Genomic DNA, 24,873 nt, shown 5'->3' on the forward strand with positions numbered 1-24,873 from the left:
ACAAGTAAAATGTTTCATTACCCAATGATCTGCTTCTTCCACCGCCACCGCCTCCCCTTCCACCTCCTCCGCCCATTCTGCCTGCCCTGCCGCCTCCACCCCCTCTTCCACCACCGCCTCCAGCACGTCTGTTACCACCACCACCTCCACCCCCGCCCCCACGGTTACCTCCCTTGCGTCCAGACGCAATGATGTCATCCAAGCTCATATCCATTTTATCCTGTAGCCAATGGTTTAAGTTAAGAAAAATTCTTTTAAAAAATTTAACATTACAGTTTCTCTCTCTGCATACATTTGCTATTCAAAGCATTGTTAACTTTAACTTTAATATTTAGAAGATACCAAGTACGTTTTTAAGTACAAGTAGTATAAAATCATAAATTCAAGTTTAATATGATTAACTAGAAACCATTCCTGTTTCATTTTGATGTTGTTTTGTTTAACAGCTGGTTTAGAAGCTGTTTAGAGGTTAAATGGGGTTGGGATCTGAAAGTATTTTTATTATCTATAACATTATATTTGACCACACTGTATGCATATATTCATTTGTTGCTATGTATATGTGTTTGCAATTGTCTAAATCGACTAAAATTATTCTATCTTAATGTAAATTTTTAAAAACAAGTGATATAGGTATTAAACTTTAATATAGATATATATAATGTTGATGATTTGGCACATTCACTAGTTAAGAAAACACAGCACCTAATGATTCTATTATTTTATCACTAAAAATCACTTGCGTTTATTCATCTATGTGTTTTCTTTAGATTCACATTTGAATAGATTGTCCAAGAAAGTAGGCACCAGAAAATCCGCTAAAAACTAAGAAATTTTCTTTGGTAAAATCTTCAACTCTTCTATTTGTACTAAATGCCTCTTTTCTGGCTTTACGTTTCATATGCTGGGGAAAACTGGCATCGTCCTGAAATAGACATATAGATTAAGAACTGCTTCAGTGACATAGCAAAAATAAGATTTGAAAACTATTTGGTCTCTGTACAGGTAAAAATTAAAACTAAGATTTTTTTTGAAGAGTTAGAAGTTAACTTATAAAACAAAATATACTTCTTTTTGATTATTATTCAATTATTAGAAGAAAAAACATACATATTTTGTCTCATAAGCTGAAATCTAACTCTGTAAAAAAAAAATTTTTTTTTCATTTTTACCTTTAGAGAGACAACCTGGAGGCCTGGAGCTCCGGAACCTGGAGGCCTATCCAAAAAATCTTAAATCTGGGGGAAATTCATCATATAAGAATGATTTTATCCCTAATAACCTATCCTCTCAGTCCAAAGACAAAGCCTATAATCACTGTTTACGCGAAAGTGTCAGAACTTCCCCCCTCCCCCCCTTACTAATCTTAAGTACGCATTCGTAAGTGAAACAAAATGCAATAGTTATTCATTATTGACAGCAGGGATGCGGAGCTGTTTGATTTTTGTTGCGGCTCCGGCTCCTACCTTAAAACAAGAAAAAATCAACAACAACAAAAAGTCTTTTTTTATTTTGAAGGTTTTAAAAGTTAATTTTTTGAGAAAATGGACTTGAAACACCTAAAAAATGGATTCCAAATTATAAAATTTAAACATTAAGCTTCATCAATATATAACAAATTCTTTTTTTTAAATCATTTTTTAGCTACCCCCGAAGCCGGAGGGAGGAACTCGGAAAATAACGGCCCCGACTACGCATATATCCCTGATTGACAGAATATTAAGAAAAAAATATCTAAGAATTGACTCCTACGTACTCCCTACTCCAAATCAAAATATAATGTTTATCTGTCAATGTTCAATTAATTTTGTAGAGAAATTGGTACCATCGATCTCCAAAATTGTAAAATATGGGGCCTTCCCTGGACCTGTAGCGGTTATAGAGATCTTTCACTGCAGATATGGACGTACATCCAGTTATTTTCTTACATATACGAAGTTATATGTTTTAACTCAAGAAAAAAATTGGTGTTTACCTTTAACAATGGTGACCAAGTAGCCAAATAATCTCCGTTAAATATAGCGGCTCTAAACGCCACAAACCCGACGCCCAAAGTTAAACCGACCAGTTGGCTGCCGGTTTTCTTGGTAGCGTAGCCGGCTGCTAGACCAGCCAAACCGCCGAAAATAACTTCTTTCACGGCTTCTTCGGCGATATCAGCCATTGCAGTTAACTAATTCTGTTAATATAACAAACTTTTGTTAATTTTACTACTAAAAACAAACAAAAATAAAAAATATAAACGATTTATAACCAAATCTTTGATGTTTTCACGCCGCCATGCAAAACTAACCATCAACAAAACTGGTTTTGCTTTGAGGGGGTGATCTTCACTCAACTACAAATTAAAACAAGCTGATTAATAATTCAACCAATCATATTTAAGAATTCTGACCAATGAAAGACAAGTTTATGTACAAATTAACCAATGGCGTTAAAGTTTACGTTTAAAAGCCAATCAGCAGCCATTTTTGTTTGCACCTCCAATTAGACTCTTTTTGTGGAATTTTTTACTTTTCATAATAGATAGCTGTAAGAAATTTTTCTAAAAATATCAGATTAAAGTTTTACACTAGATATACAGTTTTATCCATAAAAATTCAATTACAAAATATTGATGATTTGGGAAGCTAGCTTTATAATGACTTAGAAATTCCCAGTGAAAATAAACAAATTGATATTAAAAAGGCGACATTTATTCTTTTACAAACGACGACATTTTCAAAGCGATAAACATTTCGCGATAAAAAGAAGACGCAAATTTTAGTAATTAAAAATAAACAATTTTCCTTCACTGAAGAAAATTTAAGATATTAATTCTAAACCTAAGTTTAATAAAAGCATACAAAATTCGTTGACAGGAAATAAAAATATTTAGAAAAACTAAAAGTTGCGTCTTTCAGGTGAGAGGAGAAATTGTCTAAGACTTTTAAAATATAGAACAACCAAAAGACAATTTTTCAAGGACAAACTATTATAATTTTTTTTAAAAATATTTCTGAAAGAGTAAAATTTTCGATTAAGTTAAAAATTCTAGAAATTGAATACAAAATTCGGGAACATTTAATTTGAAAAATGCGGAAATTTTGGTTTTCTATGAAGTTATTTTATCTGTGGCGGAACTGGTTCCCAGCAACACAAAGCCTTGGCCGCCATATTTACTACACACTACTAGTGTGAATGACCCATAACATGGCAATAAGAATATAAAAATAAATAAAAACAACATTTTATCATGTTTTGGTGTAAATTTCGTTATTTTTATGGTGAAATACAGGTTTATAAAGTGATATTAACAGTTTTATTGCACAATGTTCATGAAATTATCGGTCTATTTTGTTAAAAATTATGATGAAATATAAACTAAGTTATATTGCCTGCGTAAATGTGAAAAATTGCGTTGGATTATTTTTTTAAAAATTTTAAGTAAACAAATAACTTTTTCACCCCTATAGACATTTCTAACTTAAATGTATACAAAGTTCTTCGCGTTGTATCATTTTTGATTTTCAGAATTCTTATAAAACACGTTTTCAGGCACTTCCGTTTCATAAAATAAAAGCAGAATTTCATGAAATTTAAATTTTTATATCCATAACAGTTTTGATTTGTAAACATTTCTAAACAAAGCTTCATTTTAGCTTTATTTTCTTGAAATTAGGCTAAGTTCTATTTATTTATTTATTGCTCATATATGCAAATAATGCTTATAGTTTAGTCTTTTTTAGGGAGGTAGGTTGTGCTAAAATTCTGCAAAGGTGTTAGTTTTAAGGCTCAAAAACAGTAGTAAAACGATAGAATTAATGTTAACTTAAAAAATAATTGTCCAAAGTTCTTTTCAATAAGAAAGACACATATTTAGTGAAAATTGTCGTTTTTCTACTGCTTTTAAGCCTTAAAACTTACACCTTTACGGAATTTTAGCACAACCTACCTCCTCCTTAAGTACATAGTTATGTTTTAACATAATACATTTTTTAATTAAACTGATATTTTTGTTTTTATTTCAGAATCAAATGCTGTTATGAACAGGGAAACGGGAATCCAACCATTCATACACGTATTCATAGAAAACTGCTAGTCAACATTCCACGAAAATTACGCACCTAGCCCTCCCGTTCTCCTGCCTTTCCCTGCCCCAAACATTTTTTTCTCCACACAAGTCCTGAGTCTAACACAATTTTCCTTCCACGGAAAATAATAATATTAATTGTATAAATATCTCCAAAAATGTATCCTGTGGGAGGACCTGGCCAACAAGGGCCGGGCCCTGTAGGACCTCCGGGGGGCGGTCTCCCCCAAAATCCTCTGGGTGGCCTGACTGTAAATCCCGGCAGTTTGGGTGGCTTACCTGGAGGTTTGAGTCTAGGAACCGGACTTGGACCAAGCATAGGTGGGCCTAGTCTTGGCAATCATATGGCGCCTGGACAAACACAACTGACAAACCCCTCGGCGGCTGTCAACCCGTTAACCACTGCTTTGGGAACAATGATTTCACCTCCTGGACAAACTACATTACAAGGTATAGTTTTTTTGCTACAATCTATATATCACAAGTAGCGCTGCAGCAAAGTTATTAAACATGATTTTTCATATTGAAAAATAATGTTAGCGTTGTTTAGACATTAAATCAATGTTACGGTTATTAGAACAGGTATTATCAACTTTGTTTGTGTGTCTGTCATTGTTTGGTCATTTGTCTTATTTTTTAACTGACATATAAATTACTGAAGTGTTTGCAAAATTGTCATGATTTAATTTTGTTTAGGTGGACCAAGTGGTAACATAACACCTGGCAGCAGCGGCAGCCCAACGCTGCCGGCCATCGACCAACCCCACTTCACATGTCCTCGCAGACCAAATCTGGGTAGAGAGGGAAGGACCATCTTGCTTCGTGCAAATCATTTCCAAGTAAGTATCATTTTTTTATTGTGTAACAATGCAAGTCCTAATCATCTTGTCCTAATTTTGCCTAGAAATATAAATAATATGCGTCTTTTCTGATCTATTGGTCTATTTGTATTAAGTCTTATTGAATTGACTTTATTATATTTAAATTATTATGATTTTCATATTTTTAGATATCAATGCCTCGCGGCTATATCCACCACTACCACGTGACAATCCAACCTGACAAATGTCCGCGCAAAGTCAACAGAGACATTATCGACACTATGGTCCAGAAATACAGCCGTGTCTTCGGCAACCTTAAACCAGTATTTGACGGTAGAAATAACATGTACACAAGGGAGCCTTTAACCGCAATTGGTATGGAGCAAATTGAACTTGAGGTTACACTGCCTGGAGAGGGTAGGGATCGTGTGTTTAGAGTTACTATGAAATGGACTGCTCAAGTTTCTCTGTCTTCCCTAGAAGAAGCACTTGAAGGTAGAACTCGCCAGATTCCCTATGATGCTATCCAAGCACTTGACGTTGTTATGCGTCATCTTCCTAGCATGCGTTATACACCAGTTGGTAGATCATTCTTTTCATCACCAGAGGGTTACTATCATCCTCTCGGAGGCGGTAGAGAAGTCTGGTTCGGTTTCCATCAGTCTGTTCGTCCATCACAATGGAAAATGATGCTGAACATTGACGTGTCCGCCACAGCTTTCTACAAATCCCAACCCGTCATCGAGTTCATGTGCGAGGTGCTGGATATCAGAGATGTCAACGAGCAAAAACGACCCCTGACAGATTCACAACGAGTCAAGTTTACCAAGGAGATCAAGGGCCTGAAGATCGAGATCACACATTGTGGTGCTATGCGGCGCAAGTATCGTGTCTGCAATGTGACGCGGCGCCCCGCTCAAATGCAGAGCTTCCCACTTCAGCTTGAGAACGGTCAGACAGTCGAATGCACTGTTGCTAAATATTTCCTAGATAAATACAAAATGAAGCTTCGCTTCCCTCACTTGCCTTGTCTGCAAGTTGGTCAAGAACACAAACACACCTATCTGCCACTCGAGGTTTGTAACATAGTCCAAGGTCAAAGATGTATCAAGAAACTGACAGATATGCAGACCAGTACTATGATCAAAGCCACTGCAAGGTCAGCCCCAGACAGAGAACGTGAAATCAACAGTCTTGTGCGCAAAGCAGACTTCAACAATGATCCCTATGTGCAAGAATTTGGACTCAACATTTCCAACAGCTTGATGGAAGTCCGTGGTCGTGTCCTGATGCCGCCTAAACTGCAATATGGCGGACGCACCCGGCAGCAGGCACTGCCTGCTGCTGGTGTTTGGGACATGCGTGGCAAACAATTCTTTACTGGTGTTGAGATCAGAGAATGGGCTATCGCCTGCTTTGCCCCCTCCAGGACGGTGAAAGAAGATGCACTAAGAAAGTTTACCCAAGAGCTGCAAAAGATTTCCAATGATGCTGGTATGCCTATTATTGGTCAGCCCTGTTTCTGCAAATATGCTACTGGTCCTGATCAAGTTGAACCTATGTTCAGGTATAAACATTTTATAAAATGCATACATTTTGAGTATCACAGCTTCTATGTTACAAGTGTTTGTTTTGTTATATTTATTTAAACTTACATAAAGTATATTTAAATTAACTCACTAGAATATGAGTAAAGTTTTCTATTACTTGTTAAGCTATCTTGCTTAATATTATTTAGACTTATTAAGTTATCATGCTACAACTCAATTAATACTTGTATTTTTTACCTCTTAATTTCATATTATATTTTATTGTAGATATTTGAAGACTCAATTCCCCCGTCTCCAACTGGTTGTTGTAGTGCTACCTGGTAAAACTCCAGTCTACGCTGAGGTCAAGAGGGTTGGAGACACAGTCCTTGGCATGGCTACCCAGTGTGTTCAGGCAAAGAATGTCAACAAAACATCCCCACAAACCCTGTCAAACTTGTGCCTAAAGATCAACGTGAAGTTGGGTGGTGTCAACTCAATCCTGTTGCCCTCTATCCGTCCCAAAGTGTTCAATGAGCCAGTTATTTTCCTTGGCGCTGATGTGACTCACCCTCCTGCTGGTGATAACAAGAAGCCAAGTATTGCTGCGGTCGTTGGCAGTCAAGATGCTCATCCTTCAAGGTAAAAAACAAAACATTTTGATTCATTTAAAAAACAACATTTATTATAAACATTTGTTTTCATATATATATTATTTGAAGTTAGATGTAATTTCAAATATAATTTTATATTATTTGTCTGAAATAATAGTAAGTATATTTTTGCTTTACAGGTACGCCGCTACTGTACGAGTGCAGCAACATAGACAAGAGATTATTCAAGAGTTGTGCGCCATGGTTAAGGAACATTTAGTCATGTTCTACAAGTCAACTGGTGGATATAAACCACATAGGATAATAATTTACAGGTAGATATTGAAGATATTAATTAAGTTTTATGGCGTAACTTTTCCACCACTGAATATTGAATTTGCTAGGTTAAAACTGCAAACAAAATAAAAGTTTTTTTTGTATTTAATTTATGCTATGTAATATCATGTTTTTGTGTCATGGGAAGGCTTTTAATCGTTTTTCTATAATTTTTATTTGAACTTTTTTAACATCTTGTGATTTTTTTTAGGGACGGAGTAAGCGAGGGACAGTTTATGCACGTGCTGCAGCATGAGCTGACCGCTATTAGAGAGGCTTGTATCAAGCTGGAGCCAGATTATAAGCCTGGTATCACATTTATTGTCGTTCAGAAACGTCATCACACTAGGTAGGCAAAGTTTTATTACTCTAAAAATATTATTTAATATAAACAAAGATTATTATTGGTGTAGGGATAAGACCATGGAAAATGAATTAATCTTAATAAACCCAATTTTCATTTTGAATACATAAGTGAGTGTAGGATATTTGATATCATTTAAGGATTAATATTAGTTAACTACACTTCAATAGCAAAGATTAAAATATTAAGCCAATTATGATCATTGATTCTTTATAAAAGAATTTAATCTGACTTTTTTTTTCTTATCTAGATTGTTTTGCGCTGACAAGAAAGAGCAGAGCGGTAAGAGCGGCAACATTCCTGCTGGTACAACTGTTGATGTGGGTATCACCCATCCCACTGAGTTTGATTTCTATCTCTGCTCTCATTCAGGTAATTGTCCTAGTTTAGATTTTTAAGATTAAACGATTGTCCCTTTTTTTCCTGTAAAATGAATAGTTTAGAATCAACTGCACTTCTATTTTTAAATAATATTTTCTTGAAAACATTACAATTAAAAGCAAAACAATTTCTTAACGCCAGGTTTAAAATAAAATCTATTTTGCTATTAATATTAATTTAACTTGCTGTACTTTTCTTGAAACCTATAATTTTACAGGTATCCAGGGAACCTCACGTCCCAGCCACTACCACGTGCTGTGGGATGACAACCACTTCGAGGCTGACGAGCTGCAACAGCTGACCTACCAGCTGTGCCACACGTACGTGAGGTGCACACGGTCTGTTAGTATTCCCGCTCCTGCCTACTATGCTCATCTTGTAGCTTTCAGAGCCAGGTAATTAAGTATTATTATGTATGAATAGTTTTTCATTGATTACTAATATTGTATTCAGTTCAAAAAAAAGGCATAAAGTATCAATTTATAAATCTAATTAAAATATTTTTAGGTACCATTTGGTTGAGAAGGAGCACGACAGCGGGGAAGGTTCCCACTTGTCAGGCGACTCCATCGACAGAGCACCCGCTGCTATGGCCAGGGCCATCACCGTCCATGCCGACACTAAGAAAGTCATGTACTTTGCCTAAGTACTTCACCTATGTACTTTGGAAATGAACACAAACCTTGTCCACTGGACAGACACTTATCATGTACTTAATGTACACTACTGTATTTGCATAAAACTAAATCGAGGAAATGAAATTAATCTGTAATATGCCAAACTATGTATTCTCATCACAAAGGAAACGTCTTGTGGATTGAAAGAAAGTAACAATTAGCTCAATATCAAAACAAACAAATATTCCACAAAAAATGTTTGTATAAAATGAGTCCACTAGATGTAACAATGGGTCAAACTTTATGACCTGAATTTGCCGTAATCTCCTGGCGGTTGGAAACAAAACTATTATTTAGATATTATAATGAAACTTGTCAACTAACTACACCATGTGTTCAACAAACAAACTCCTTGTTCTATAGATGTTACACAAAATGATATTTTTCTACCTGCAAAAAATATGGATGGAAAATGCGCCACTTGAAATATCCTACATGTCTGTATTACTGTATTATATCTACTATTGTATTAACATATGATAATAATCTGAATATGAATGTACTGCTAGCTAGTAGTACTGCTACGCATAGAGAAAACAAACTCTCAAGTCTTGGTATCAATTAGAACTGAAGAAATTTGTGGAAACTGAATGAAAATGAATCCTTTGATCTGATAATATAGTTACAATTTCTTTAAGGTAAGAATTGTTTAGAATATTATGATTGAAAACATTGAAAATTAATATTTTATCCAAAAACCGTAAAGATAGTCACTCGACAACATAAAAAATTAGTTTTAAAAAATGTCAATAATATAAGATTACGGATCATGGAAAGAAAACGATGTATCGGGCTTCGTCGTATTTTCACAGTAGCTTTTCTCCTATTTTCCAGCCCATGCGGGGCAAATTTCCTAACCCTTCGGGGCAATCATTAACATTTACCTAACTTAAAATAACCTATTAAAAGTTACTGTGAAAACACGACGAAACCCGCTACTTTGTTTTCTTTCCGTGATACAAGATTACTTTTTTTTAATCATTAGATACTAATATTTTAACCTGAATATCTTACTTTCATGAAAATGTGTTAACTTATTTTCTATTTCAGTGTCTATGAAAGTCTGCACACACACGCAACACACATTCTACACACCGAGTACCTACAACAAAAAATACAAAACAAATGTCTACAGCAGCATATACAAGATACCTAGCCATCTAGATATCCAAACAGCAATTATCTATCGTCTGTATTTAATCAGCTATACTAATGGGAACCTTCTCTTCGACATTCCAGTATAAGATAATTATCAGCACAATTTATTTTTTAAAACTTTTTTTGTCTGCTGATTTTTAAATTTAATGGCACTAAAATATTATTTTTTTGCACAAAAATGATCACAGTATTTATTAAAAATCTTAACCTTAATCGCTCAATTTTCTTAGGAACTTGAAATAAAGACTTTGAGGCCAAAAATCTTAAAAATCTGACTAAAGTATAGCTGCTGTAAAATTGATGGTAGAAATCAATCGTGTATTTAAATAAATCAATCGTTTTATGAAATAATTCGAATTGTTCTATTGATAAAAATTATTGTATTATGTCATGATAGTATTTTTTAAAAACAGTTTAGTTAAAACTTTCGATAAATCCGCCAACTGAAAGCAAAATATTAGACGGATTTTTGAAGATCTTTGTGTCAGCTGTTTTTGAAGGAAATGCTATTTATTGGCATGTAATTAGTGTTGTATAACTTGCACATTGAGGCATTTGACTTGAAGAGCTGCGTACTTATTTAGTCATACTCCAATTAATATCGTACACATATTCCTGTACACGCCTGCTGCTCATGTAATATTTAGCCTTTAATTACATTAATATCTCTATGGCTTTACTATTATTAATATAATTATGTATAAAATAATGAAAAAGTTCTAAATCATAGAATAAATGTGGCTCATTAAAACTTAAATTGTAAAGCAATATGAATAAATTTGCAATTTTGATTTCTTTTTATTTTACATTTTTTTAAATATTAAACCCTGCCACTTGACTTTATTTTTGACCTTTATATTATGTTATTTTTGTTGTAAACCTTATTTTTTTATTATCTTTTATGTTTGTTAATTAGGGACATTGTTATAGCACCTTAAGATGAACTATTTCGATTTAATCCGTGTACCGTCACTCACACAAAATCGTTTTAAAAAAACAACAGAATTTGCATCGAATTGTTGCAAAAAGATGCAAACATTTAACAATGACCAATGTGGTGGAATAGTTTTTCTTTAGTTGCTATATCTATGATCCTGATTGTTAGTTTGTAAGACATTTATAGCAGGCATGAAAGGGATAGGCAACTAGCGAAAATAATCTGTTTTACCATAATTCATAAAATGTACCTTAAACATGAATGTAAATGAAACAAAGTTACATTTTTAATTTAGAAGTTTTTTTTCTAGTTATCCTATCTCTTATTCCTGTGTTTTAGCCTAGTATAATAGTATGAGACCATATTGTTAACTCTTATAGTCCAATTTTAGTAGAAACTTGCCATCCAAAATTTAGATAACCTTAGCAACATTAATAGGTTATCAAAATATCCCTTTAACGATGGAAGAAAGAAAAATCACAATTTTATGTTTGACCAACCATTTTTTGGTATTTGAAGAGGGAACAAATTTCAAAATCAAAATGATTAGATGTATCTACCTATCATCTTTATTAGTTTTTTTTAATTGTTTAAATTGGTGGGGGGTAAAAATAATGTAGAAAAAAGAATAATATAGCACAGATACAAATTATATTTTTATGGAACTGATAACTGCTCTAAAACTGAAAACATTTGCCTTATATTTTTTTTATTGAAACTGACCTTTAGACATCTTAAAACTTTGATGACTTTTTTTGACTTAATTTTTATCTTTAAAATGTTGCGGAACATTATTTCATCCTTTTTCTCACTCTCTATAAAGGAGAAGTGGGTTAAGCGAAGAATTGTGTTTCTTAACATTTTAAAAATAAAATTAGACAAAATTAACTGTATACAAGTTTGACCCTTGAAGCCTCGCGTCTAGTGGGACTCAAGCCTACGACGCCCCGGGGCGTCTACGGGTATACCCACGTGTCTCGTGACCGCCAGGTGTGACCGCGGGCACTGCCCGCTCGGCTGCTCTGACCGAAGCTGGAGGTGAACGGAAAATTGTGCGTCACACCCACGCAACCACGCCACGTTGTGCTCCACTAGACTCTTCTCAGGCACAGGGAGTCCAACCTTGTACTTTCAATGACAGAAAAGTTCCATGTAACACAACTTTTAAGATCTTGTAAGATAATCTGTGCAACCAAAATATTCTTGTAGCCTAAAAAAGCCTTTATTCTACATAATAATATTATTGAATGTTCTAATTTCTTAAATTTTGAGTACTTAAAAAATCAACATTAAAATAAGCATCTGATTGTACCTTATAGGGTAAGGGGGGGGGAAATTTCGGTTTTTTTTCGGTTTTTTTTGAAAAAAAATGGGGTAAATATTAATATTTTCAAATGAAACCAAGACCAGTAGAAAGCTTACGGAAAGGACTATCAGGTCCTGAAAGGACATTATCCTAGGACTTTTAGAAGTTGGCCGAAATTGACCGCAAAAAAGTTACCGATATTTCCCCACCACCGGGGGAAATATCGGTAATTTTTTTCAACCTAAAAAAAATCGATGAAAAACGGCCAAACGGCCAGTCGAACATAAATAATCATAATTAGTATAGGTTATAGGGATTATCCACAAAAAGTTTCACAATGATCAGACTATTCCTTCTATGTTAAAAATGAATTTTTTTGAAAGACGCGAATTTTCGATTTTTTTTTTTGAAATTTTTTTTTTTTAAACTTAAAATTAATGTAAGAAAAAAACGTATTTTATTACTTTTTAGGCCTGATCCTAAAAAAGCTCACATTGAACTATAGATTTAGCCCAAAAAACATGAAAATTTATTAAAAATTGACCTCAAAAATTGAATTTGAAGCAAAAGTGTCATCTTTGCAATAAATCTTGACTACATTTTAACCTTAAAAAAATCGATGAAAAAAGGCCAAACGAGCAAACAAGCGTAATAAATCATAATTAGTATAGGTGATTGGGATTAACCACAAAAAAATTCATAAAGATCGGACTATTCCTCCTATGTCAAAAATATTTTTTTTTCAAAGGACCAGAAATTTTGATTTTTTCCTCGCAAAATTTTGATTCAAAAAATAAAATTAATTTTTTTTTTTTTTATCTGTTCTATTCATTTTTAGGCCTAATTCTTAAAAAGTCCATATGGAATAATAGATTTGACAAAAGAAAACATGAAAACATGACCTTAAAAGTTGAATTTTAATTTCTTTTGAAATTACCGATTTTTCCCCCGGCGCCAACTTTGGTCATTTTTGAAAAAAATATTAACCCGATTTTAAAGCTCTCAACGGATTTGGAAAAAGCGGGCAATTTCTAGTTCAAAAAGTTTTTCAGATCAGCTCTAGGTCTTACCAATTTTTGTGTAGGTCGATCTTTACACACCTACTAAAAAATTTTTGGAAAAAAAAAATTTTTTGTCCGACTTTGAGACCCAATAAGTACCCTTAATATTCATCTCACAAAAAATTCATTTTATACTTTTTTGTAGGCAATTTAATAAGGAACAAATTTGCTTTTATGTTTTTTTCTGTCATTTGAAAGGAACATGGAGAAAAAGGTCATTTAATGAAGGTAGGTCGAAATTACCGAGAATAGCCCCTTACCGAAACTTCCCCCCCCCTTACCCTAATGTAACTTAAAAATAAGCTCCAATACTTTTCTCCTATTTAGATTTTTTTGCAATCTGTAAATATTTTCAAATTAATTATGTAAGAATCTTCTTTCCGGTAAAATTATTCATTATTTTCTCAAACATCGCATGATAAAATAAATTTTCACTTTTTCCTCCTTATTAATATTTTGTATTTTTTGTTCAAATGCATTTTTCTGGTAATTACTTTTACATATTTAAAATTTAAAACATTGTAAATTACTTTGTTTTTTTTTCATAATAAAATATTTAGTTATACAATTTTTTTATTATTAGGTATTGTTAATTTAAAAAGTATTTTCTTTAAACAATAAAAAAAAACGCTAAACCTCGTTACGTTATAACATTTGTCAAATTACAAGCAACAAAGGCGCGAAATTTTTAACAGGGTAACTTCATAGCTATAACTCCTAATGTTTTTAACTGCCTTTTTAGTATGGCTTAAGAGCCAATTGATCTCCACTGGATTAGAAAACGGTTCTCGGCCATACTGAAAAATCATGTAAAGCATCTTATTATATTATAGACAAATTTTCACAATTATTAATTTCATACCAGTTTTGTTTGCCCTTTGGCCCCTCTCTGGTCTAACAAAACTACCGAGAATATGTTTATTTTGAGTTAAAATGTTTTGTTTTTACGGATGTTGTCGTCCTTGTTTTTATCTACTGCCATTGACATTTAGATAAAGGAAAGCAAAACATCATCTCGTAATAAATCTCTGATAATTGTTATTTATCAAACAGGGATTAATCTTTAGTACGAAAGCGAAACCTCAAAAGTGAAATTGACTAATGTTAAACGAATAAATCTACAAGAAACAAAGCCCTTACTCCTTATCTGTTTTTTTATCAGACGAAATATTTTACAATAAAAAAGGGGTGAGTTGAGTATTCAACCTCTTATCTTTTTTCCTTATGGTGAAACCTCAATTATTAAAGTTTTGGTTTATAATAACGGTTTCAGCCAATTAAAATATGTGGAAGGTGGAGTACAATAAATATTTTCCTATTTCCCCCATAATTTCAAGTCCCCAAGGAGAAATATTGAACAAATGAATTATAGAGAAGACTAATTCAACTTCTATTGCAATAGTCCGTCATTATAAAAGCTTCTGACTAACATGAAATTGAAAATTATTATAGAGTAGATGCGCTTCTAATTAAAACGTGTCTCTTGTCATGTGCGACGCGCTTTGTGATTTGTGGTTGGAGATCTAATTGGAAATTTGTACCTTATCAACTAGAGAATCATCTAATTATGTAAAGTTGCAAGATTATTAGTTTGTCTGTAAAGATCTACCTCACTATTGATCCTATATTGAGTTCTCAATTTTGGTGAAGCTTCACATAGGTCCCACTCCCAGGATGGTTTTATGCTATATTTCTGCTTCCAACCTAGAATACAGATCTCCTAAATGCTAGAAAAGCAGCTGCTAGTTAAAAGAATTAAATGTTCTTAGACTTAAGAAATTTTTGTGTCTAGTTGAAAAGAATTTTTTTTGGTCAGATTCCCAACAAAATATAGGCATCATTATTAAATAATAATGATATATGTTTTAGCCTTACAACTTTAATAAAAAAAATCTTTAGCTATATAATTTTCATTTTAAATATCAGACACAAAATAGAATATATCATTTTTATTATATATTCAGTAAATGTAAAGTTTATAAACAACAATTAGTCAAGTTGTAAATTGATGTTTAATTTAGATCTGGCTTAATCCCACTAAATGTAAAAAAAAAGTTAACATCATAGTATGCACATCTGATTGCTTGAATTGCAATTGAACAAAAGAATAGTTATTTCTCGCCTCGTATTATAAACGGCTCTCCGCGGATATAGAATGTACAGTTATAAGATTAAAACCAGTTTTTTAGCCACGAGGTGCCGAGGGCACCGACTAAAAAAACTGATTTTAATCTTATGATTGTACATTTTTATATTCGTAGAAAGCTGGATATAATACGATGCTAGACATAGTTTTTTCGTATGGATGAGAACCGGTTCCTATCCACCGGATTCGAATGAATACGAGAAAATATTACAAATTTCTACACATAATTTTTTTATTTTTCCTTATGAACTTTAACATTATATCAGGGATCTTAGGGATAGGACAATTGGATGATAAATTAATGGATACCCCAAAGGGCCAAATTACAATTCTAAAAAAACAAATTTCCCCATTTGAGCTCAAAAATATAGGTAGAAAAGTTTGATACTGAAGGTTTGTACTAGTCAATAAGATTTGATAAAAAACAGCCATCGTTTTTCAGCCAAAAAATGCGAGACTAATAAAACTTTGGGTACCAATTCAATTAAACATATACAAATGTAATATTTTGCTACTTTAAATTTAAAAATGTAAAATTGTTTCACTACCTCAAATTTAAAACTTAAATTTTCACCTTCACAGGAAGGGTAAGAGGCTTCGCCTTAAAGAAGAGTCATATCCGTTTAATATTTAGCGAGATCTTAACTGACAGACAAACATCTTACTACTCTAACTACTATATATGATTTTTTCACTTGTTGGAAAAAATAAAATAGTTAAATCAGATTTTACTGGAGAAAATTAGTTTTAAAATGGTTGATGTATTAAATTTTCTAGAATTAATGATGCGTTTAGCGTATATTTCTGCGTTGCTATTATTATAGCAAGGTAAGTAGTGCTACTACTCTACAACAAGGGGATGTCCGCACCCGTCACTTCTTTCTGGTTAACAAAAATAGGTCAATTATTTGGGGTGCTAGATCGATTCCTAGATTTTTAAGTTTTCATGATTTTCTCGACTCCTATTTAAGATTGACGGCTGAAATATTCAGGGGTTGAATAAATTCATATTCTGCATACTTATATCAAGTTTCATTGAGAATGGCTTATTTGTTGGGGTGCTAGCTCGATTCCTAGATTTTAAAGTTATAAATTTTAAAAGGTTTCGTGATTTATTTTAGTTTAATTTTTGTTTTGTTTTTATGACAAATTTTGAGCTTCGCTACTTATGGATGTTGTTATCCTTGTTATTTGTAGCAATAGCTTAAACCCACAAAAAAAAAATATTCATAAGGAATCAAAAGTTTACATAATTACTTACACAATTTCTAAACTGTTGAATCATCATGCCAAGATTGAAATCAATAGGACATTTCTAACATGCCTAACTTAAAGATAAAAACTATCAGTTATGGACGGACAGATCAACCGTTAAAATATAGAAGCTCCCCTTTTAAAAGCTATGTACCAATCCAGGGAGGGTGGAGACATTGTGCTTTTTATTACACTAGTCCCCAAAGTTTTACAATAAGGTTTTCTTTTCGTTGGCGTAACAACTTTGGAGACTTTTTTGAAATTTGATTGGTTGCTTCATTGAGATGAGTGTTCAAAAGTTTTAACCACAATTATGATCTACAGAAGGGGTAATTTTGTGCATTATCATTGGGGATGTACATCAATTTATAGGCAATTGTCTTATCCCTTTAGATCCCTGTATAACTTTTTGACGATCCTACAATAGATGATTTCTTTACACTTTGATAGACTTCAATGAATACTCAAATTTTCAATGGGTAATTTTGGTATATTCAATTTTCAACAATCATTTTAGATGGCGTAGACTTTAATACAAAAAACAAGGATTTCAAAATCCAAAGATCACAAATAAAGAGGGAGAAAAATTGCTAAATTATCACATCATATGTATAATCACAATGCAAAGTTCATGTTTTTATTTCGAAGTAGAATTAAATGAATTTTTATGACAATAAACACTTTGTATGTTAAATAGCTCCGAGCCTAATAAAAAGCCTCAATTTAAAGCAGAGGCGTGCAGAAAGGGGTTTTGCACCCCCCTGACACTAAAAATAAACCCCCCTAGTTGAAATCTGTAATACGTCCCCCCTCGATCTTGGATATAGGGGGTGTCAAAAATTTCGCTACGCGCACCCCTCTGGCAAAACCCTCTGCACGCCACTGATACAAAGCATTAGGGCAAAATATTTGATAAACAAGGATGACAACATCCATAAAAGCGAAGCACTGAAACGGTAGGACAAACGGACCTTAACACTTGTATAGTATCTGAACTGAAAAATCGGAACATAAATGTAAATATGTCGAATCAAAATTGTAGGTAAATTTGTTGAAAAACTACTTAAAAACAGGCTAATGTTTATGGACATACTTACATTTTTGGACTTGATTATAGAGTTGCTTCGCTTATAATATTGTTCTTTGTTGTCCCAGGAATCAATATACCAAAAATCAGATCAAACGGATAATTAAAACACTTGAAAATTTGTTGTTAAAAAAGTAGAAAAATCAACATGTTTAAAATGGACGTACGGACAAGACATTCTGGTAATGATTATAGAGTTGCTACGCTTTCTAAATCGGACCCAACTACTACAGGAATCATCATGCAAAGTTTGAAATCGATAGGACAATTCTAACATGCCTAAATTAACGAATAAAAGCTATCTATCTCGGACGGACGGACGGACCGACCCTAATTATAGAAAAGCTTCGCTTTTAAAAATGTGTAAATATTGTGTTAAAAGGTGATGAATTACCACAGGCATTCTGAACTATTTAAACTTGATTGATAATTACAATCTATGGCAGCGTATCTACTCTATAATAGAACTAATAGCTTAAAAACAAGGACAATTACGTGTAATAGTAGTAAAGCTGTTTGACATAGGTCTCTAAACATTAGGTAGAGAAAAGGAAAGAAAAAGAAGGAGAAAAAAGATAAAGAATTCTTTTAAATCAGTAAAAGATTAGTGTAGGGGCGGGAAAAGAGAAGGGGAAGTAAAGGGAAATTCAGAAAATCCTTATACTAAAGTAATAGGATGTTTGTGTGTCTGTACCGAAGGATCTCGCTAACTGCTGAACCGATCGGGTTCTCCTGAACAGGGTAGCTTCTCATAGGTCCCGGGAAGGTTTATAGATATTTTGGAGGAGGGTACCACCACTCTCCCAAGAGAAATCGCCCCTAGTCGCTAGTAGGGAATAAAGAAACAAGAATCATCTGCACAAAGTTCAAAAATTCAAAATCGGGGACCACCTAGCCTTATAGACAGAAGGGTTGACAAAAAGACAAAGTTTTAAGCAAATACTAGTGGTGGATTTAAAAAAAAAATTGCCACACTAATCGCTTAGTGGGGCAAAATTGTTTTCGTGAAAAATTCTCAAAAATCACATTAAAAATCTACAAAAATTAAACAAAATCCTAGAAGGGTTATTAACATAAGATTTTATTTAATTTTTGTAGATTTTTTGTGTGATTTTGGAGGATTTTTCACGAAAACAATTTTGCCCCACTATAGCGATTAGTGGGACAATTTTTTTAAAGAATCCACCTTAGGAATCAAAATATTCCTGCTTCAGTGGCGCATGCACAGGAATTGTGAGGGGTATGGTAAAGAAAGGGGAAGGTAGTGTTCCCTTATGTTTCAAATTAGGAGGTATTGGCACGCCCCCCCCCCCCCCACTTAGGTTGGTATACTCTTACTTCTTTCAAAACAAAATGTTTTAAGGATTATAACAAATTGAAAAATTGAAAAATCTGCAATAATTTTTCATTTTTATGTCTACAGGGGGTAAGAAGGTAAAATTTAAAGAAACTAAGAAAATATATTGTTACTTTGTCCGACGGGTGACAATATTAGTAAAAGAATGAGGAAACCCACGGCATTATACAGTAAATGGTTGTGAACCTGCTTGCTGTTGAGGAGGTGTCGGGACCCCACTACATCATACTAGAGATGCTAAAAAGGATGCATATTGATCGTGACATTAATAGTAATTGAGTGGGGGAATGCCTTGGCCCACAAATAGACGAAACTAACGACCATACACATTCCCAGACAAAGGTCGGACAATCAAAAGTTCGTTTACATTGTTATATTACACTTGAAGTAAAAAGATAACCTCAACCATTACTAGGTACTTTATCCAATATCAAACTTACCGAGAATCTTCACAAAAAATTTAATCATATTTGACAAGAAGGTTAAAATGCATGCACACCCCTGGTCTCTGATAGAAAGGTAAACTATTTGTAAAGTACATTCAACCCGGGGCATTTGTTATCAATAAACTTATTTTAGCAAATTGCTTTATAAGGATGATTATGTCCATAAGTAGCGCAACACTAACATTGAACATTTTGACGAAAAAAACAGTAAAGTATTATACAGCAAGAAAATTTCAAGGATAAAAAGTAATATAATATTCAAGATATGATGATTAATCTATAATATAAAATAGATAGAATGTCTGAGTATATGTGTCTGTTTATATCGAAATAGCTAGACCGATTCGTTTTCCCATAACAAGGAAGCTTCTCATATACATGTATCTATGCAAAGTTTCAATTATTTAATGAACCTTCTTAAGTTTAAAGTATTTTTACAAAATTACTCTGACAGATGGACTTACGGCATACCTTATATATACAGTAGCTAGCAGTGCAATATCAGTGTACGATGAACTCCAAATGGATTTCCTATTCTAGCCCTAGTTTCCTAAAGTGTACAGCAGATAACCCAATTATTGCAGATCCTTTTTTCAGCTACTCCGGAAATTTGTGAAAACAAAGCGATTTATACATTATACATTCAAAATTTTAATGTTTAATATTTTTTTATTTTTTTTTGGAAGTTTGAAGCTTTTTTAGCTAATAGCAAATTTCGAGATAGGACGCGGACGCTAGGTACACTTTCGGAAACTAAATTTGAGTTCATCCAGTGTACTGCATGGACTTACAGAGTGTCCAAAATGTCATTAAATTTAAAAAAAAAAATTTTCTCCATTACACATCTTTGTAAAATCTGGACTGCTTCCCTCACTGAATGACTGAATAACTCAAGTAGTAATTTTTTGCATTTTGTTCCAGTGCAGTGGCGTTCACAGCTATTTAACAGGGGCGTGTGAAACCATTGGGGGTAAAAAAGGGGAAAGTCAAGATTTTAAGGGGGTTGTGGACACCCCTATACCGCACGCAAATGCTTTGATCTATTAAGGAAAACTATTTTTTATAATACAAAAACTTTTATTAATTCATATTTAAGTGTCATTCTTGTATTCTAATGTTTTTTGGACACACTTTAGTTCTGTTGAAATCAGGGACAAGGGAAGGCTATTCTGACAAACAATGCTTTAGAGCTGATTTCATAGATTTCCAGTTAAAACTAAATGATGAAATTATGCAACTTTTGGCAGAATTTGATAAGAATCTCAAGCATTATTTTAATAGTTTTTGCTCACTTTACTACAAGCCATGCAAAAATGATAGTCATAGATTAGTTCCATGTTCAGTTTTGAGATGAACGAGTTGAATAATGCTTTTTACATACTTTATATATTTTATCTAAATCATAGACTACTCGTAAACTATATGTTTAATAGTGAATAAAATTTATTGAAAATCCCAAAGAGTGGATAGCTGTAATATTTTCAAAAATATTTAAGATTGTTTAGATATTTATATCATCTAAAAATTTTACATAAAAAAAAGTTTTTACGACACCTATCAATAAAATTCTGAACTACATAACTATTCTTTTCCAAATCCTAAATTTTATAATATATGTTGTGGTTTAATTTGGTATTTCTTGACAACTTGCCTCTAATTGTGAAACAAGTTGGAGGGAAGTGGCGAAATGGGTAATGTAAATTAGAAGCTTCCCTGAAATCATAATTTATTATGTACTGCAATACTAAAAACAACTAATCTTCTCCGAATATTAACATTTACAAACTTTTCACAGAATTTAAAATATGGGGAATTTCCCCCATAGTGCCTTGTAGAGCACAGAATCCCCACTTTCCCGACCATTAATTTAAAACAAATTGTAAACGACCAAAGGGGAGGGAGTCTTGGTATAGCATTAAAGAAACCAAAAGATATAATTCAAATAAGGAGGGGTATCAGTGCTTGATAGGCAACTTTGTGGTAAGGCACCAATATATGTTTTTTATGATTATTTTAAATTAAGTTGATCGTCAAATAGAATTTAGTTCTTTATGTTTCTAGGTCATTTATTTTTTTAAAGCGAAGCTTTTCTATAATTAGGGTCGGTCCGTAAGTCCGTCCGTACGTCCATCTGTTACAGTTAGCTTTTCTCGTTAATCTAAAAAGGTTAGGATTGTCCTTTCGATTTCAAACTTTATATGCTAATTCCTGTAGCAGTTAGGTACAAATTTGAAAGCGCAGCAACTCTATAATCATTACTAGAAAGTCCGTACGTCTATTTAAAAGAAGCTTTTCTATAATTAGGGTCGGTCCGTAAGTCCCTCCGTACGTCCATCTGTTACAGTTAGCTTTTTTCGTTAATCTAAAAAGGTTAGGATTGTCCTTTCGATTTCAAACTTCACATGCTAATTCCTATAGCAGTTAGGTACAAAATGATAAGCGCAGCAACTCTATAATTATTACTAGAAAATCTGTACGTCTATTTAAAACAAGCTGATTTTTTACTTTTTTACAACAAATTTTTATATATTCAAATTATTCTAGTCACCTGATTTTTTTAATACTGATTCCTATTACAACAAGGTATAGTGTTATAAGCGAAGCTTCTCTATAACTAGTCTTAAAAACGTTAGTATGTCCTTAAACATTAACATGTATTTAATAAGTTTTGCAACAAATTTACTTACAATTTTGCTGACATATGTTCAGTTTATTCAGTTCTGTCACTCTATGAGTGTTAATGTTCGATTTCCTTCCAATTCAGAGCTTCGCTTTTATAGATGTTGTCATCCTTGTTTTAATAAGTAATAAGCAAAGGATTTTATTTTTGAGCTTTAAAGTAAGATGTTTTTAAGTTATTGAATCAATTTGAAACTTTTACTTTAACTTGCTCTAAAGGGTTAATTAGGAAGTGTTTGAAAATGAGCCGATGTAAAAATTTGTCAAAATATTTTGTTTTTCGTCTTTAAACAGTTACAAATTTTGTGGGTAGGAAAAATATTTAAAGATTTTATTTTTAGGAAGTATTTAAAAATGTTTTTTAATCTCCCTACTGTGTTATTTTTTTTAAATCGGTCTGCTAATAACATAAATAATCAGGGTTCGGCAGCCGCGCCTCAGCCTCACTTTTAAACCTGCTTGTGAGCAGAAAAAGAAATTTCAGAAAGAAGGATTGTCTGCTAAAGAGCAGTTTTATACATCCAGCTGAATATTATAGTAATAAAATGACGATATCACTGAAGCTTACACGCAGCTTACGAGCGGCTGCCGATTCCTGTTAATAATCTACAAACTTTTGATGAGGTTTAGTGAATTTAGATTAGCGAATTTATACTCAGACATAATTACTACAAGCCCCTTTTAATAATAGTTGAATCATCGATAATATTACACACTCATAAAGGTTTTGTGATTAGATTACATGATTTTAATAGACTTTTTGGTCAGAGAAACCTTCCCTTGTCCCTTGTTGAAATGAGTAAATAATTAAGGTAACCAGAGCAATTCTTGAAAATGATTTGCATTTTATTTTACAATTTTACACAAAAATATTTAAATTGTTTAATTGAGTTTTTAAAATTTAATAGCTTTGATGTTAAAAGGTATAAACCCCATTATATAAAGTAGTAAGGTTTTTTTTCAGAAAATTCCGAAAACTACAGAAATGATTCAGTTGTCCTGTTAGGGAAGCTTCACAAAGGTCATGGAAAGGTTTTAGGCTATCTTATTCCTGATTTAAGCCATGGGATGGTTTAAGGCTGCTCCTTTTTACATTAAGAAAGATTAACTAGATGCTACGGACGCAATAATTTATTAAAAGCAAAGCTTTTCTACAATTAGGGTCGTTCCGTCCGTCCGTTACAGTTAGCTCTTTTCGTTAATTTAAACAGGTTAGAATTGTCCTATCAATTTAAAACTTTGCATGCTGATTCCTTTAACAGTTAGGTACAATAAGGTAAAATAAAAATCTATCTCTTTTTTAGGGGTTTCCTTTCACACTTCTCATCTCAAGCTTCGCCCCTAGCCTCTAGGGGCTTCGCCCTATGAAGTAATGTGAAGTCAACCCTCCTAAATAGAAATATTCAAAAAAGTTATTCTTTGTTTAATTACTCACACATAACATGCCACGGAGCAGCTGCAGAGTTTCTCTACAAACATGTGTGTTATGTAGTCGATAATTTGGCCACTAGGTGTCTCATTTTTTTTTAATAGAAGACCTCCAACCGGAGATTACATCAACAAAGTATGTCACCAGCTATTTGAAAAAGTATGAAGATAGCATTTCTAAGGCGACACAGCAACTGAATCAAGCTGTGTGTGGAGGTCTACAGCTGGTCAGCAACCTATCTATAGTCTTTTCATGATATGTCCCAAAAAGGTCTATGCAATGCAAGATTGTACTTCACAGAATCATTTCTGTAGTATATATCCTTTGTTTCATTTCGAAACTTAAAGATAGCTAAGCCATGATGATGCCATGTCCTGAGCGTGAGAAGTCGTTGATGGTTGACTCCTTCAACATATCGATGATTGCTTGGATGACACTCTGTGATCTCCTAGATGGACCATGACATCGGCTGAGTGGTTAGATTTACATCTCTGTTGTATGCTAGTCATACTCTAAAAATTACTAATACTGGCATCTTTACACTCGCCAGATCTACACTTAGTAGAAAAATAGCGGCTGCATCTCCCTCATTTTATGGGTAACCACGTGATTGAACCCGCACGGGATTGAACCCAATGGAATTGAACCCACAAAGGTGTAGGTTTCCCCCAATTTTTTTTCTTTAATTTTTTGGGGGGTTTAAGTCTCCTCTTCCAATTTTTTTTTCTTAAGTTTTTGGGCGGTGTAAGTCTTCCCCCAAATTATTTATTTTTTCTTTTTTAATTTTTTGGGGGTTGTAAGTCTCCCCCTCCATTTTTTTGTTCAATTTTTTGGCGGGTTTAAGTCTCTGCACCCAATTTTTTTTTTTTTTGGGGGGGGTGTAAGTCTCCCCCTCCAAATGTTCACACAAAGGCCTACATAAATCAAATTCAACTGACTCCTGGATACAACAGGATGGGACATGGTGCGGTTATCAGTGTAGGTCTGACTCGGTTGGAGAAGTAGAGGAATGTGGACAGGGATAGAAATGTATAAACTTGAATGATGAAGGCACCATGCCACATAACATTGCGAGGTATCGTACAAAGAGACTCTTACCCAACATATAGTAGAAACTTGAACGCAAAAAAAAACATTTAAAGTGCCACTAGAGGCTTCTAGGGGCGTAGCCGCTAGTATCCTATTATATAAAGTAATAAGCTTTTTTTTTCTCTGTAACGAAGGATCTCGCTAACCACTG

At 33.3% G+C, this 24,873-nt stretch overlaps 3 protein-coding genes and 1 non-coding gene across 4 annotated transcripts in view; 2 read left to right on the forward strand and 2 right to left on the reverse strand.

Moving 5' to 3' along the window:
• LOC145313174 (uncharacterized) overlaps positions 1 to 2,645 on the reverse strand; it is a 5,207-nt gene extending 2,562 nt beyond the window's left edge. The window contains exons 1-3 of the mRNA XM_080152459.1: positions 1,976 to 2,645; positions 413 to 925; positions 22 to 218 (exon numbers count right to left, since the gene is read on the reverse strand). Of these exons, the coding sequence (XP_080008585.1) occupies positions 22 to 218; positions 413 to 423 (208 nt within the window). The 5' untranslated portion in view covers positions 424 to 925; positions 1,976 to 2,645. The remainder of the gene's footprint in view (positions 1 to 21; positions 219 to 412; positions 926 to 1,975) is intronic.
• On the reverse strand, positions 773 to 2,164 carry LOC145313182 (FUN14 domain-containing protein 1-like). The gene is made up of 2 exons (XM_080152474.1): positions 1,976 to 2,164; positions 773 to 925 (listed from the first exon to the last, which is right to left on the reverse strand). Exons 1-2 carry the CDS (start codon positions 2,162 to 2,164, stop codon positions 773 to 775), a joined length of 342 nt encoding a protein of 113 aa, XP_080008600.1.
• Positions 2,646 to 4,013: 1,368 nt separating the features above from the next.
• LOC145313171 (protein argonaute-2-like) lies at positions 4,014 to 13,803 on the forward strand. Its single transcript, XM_080152456.1, has 10 exons — positions 4,014 to 4,522; positions 4,769 to 4,911; positions 5,082 to 6,460; positions 6,711 to 7,064; positions 7,216 to 7,350; positions 7,563 to 7,700; positions 7,966 to 8,087; positions 8,314 to 8,491; positions 8,604 to 9,411; positions 9,824 to 13,803. The coding sequence occupies exons 1-9, from the start codon at positions 4,231 to 4,233 to the stop codon at positions 8,740 to 8,742; spliced, it is 2,880 nt and encodes a 959-aa protein (XP_080008582.1). The 5' UTR covers positions 4,014 to 4,230; the 3' UTR covers positions 8,743 to 9,411; positions 9,824 to 13,803.
• A 10,113-nt stretch (positions 13,804 to 23,916) lies between these two features.
• LOC145315365 (small nucleolar RNA U3) lies at positions 23,917 to 24,111 on the forward strand. The gene has a single exon (XR_013878072.1). It is a non-coding gene; the product is annotated as a small nucleolar RNA U3 (small nucleolar RNA).
• The last annotated feature ends 762 nt before the right edge of the window (positions 24,112 to 24,873 follow it).

The sequence above is a fragment of the Acartia tonsa genome, chromosome 3 (genome assembly GCF_053477335.1).
Source record: "Acartia tonsa isolate MP-2025a chromosome 3, ASM5347733v1, whole genome shotgun sequence".
NCBI classification, from domain to species: domain Eukaryota; kingdom Metazoa; phylum Arthropoda; class Copepoda; order Calanoida; family Acartiidae; genus Acartia; species Acartia tonsa.

Excerpts from the sequence above, each read along its gene's own strand:
- LOC145313182 (XM_080152474.1), bottom strand. The coding sequence starts at position 2,164 with ATGGCTGATATCGCCGAAGAAGCCGTGAAAGAAGTTATTTTCGGCGGT. Across the intron at positions 926-1,975 it reads CTTGGTCACCATTGTTAAAG|GACGATGCCAGTTTTCCCCA; the intron begins GTAAACACCAAT and ends TGTCTATTTCAG.
- LOC145313171 (XM_080152456.1), top strand. The coding sequence starts at position 4,231 with ATGTATCCTGTGGGAGGACCTGGCCAACAAGGGCCGGGCCCTGTAGGA. Across the intron at positions 6,461-6,710 it reads CAAGTTGAACCTATGTTCAG|ATATTTGAAGACTCAATTCC; the intron begins GTATAAACATTT and ends ATTTTATTGTAG. Across the intron at positions 7,351-7,562 it reads CATAGGATAATAATTTACAG|GGACGGAGTAAGCGAGGGAC; the intron begins GTAGATATTGAA and ends GATTTTTTTTAG.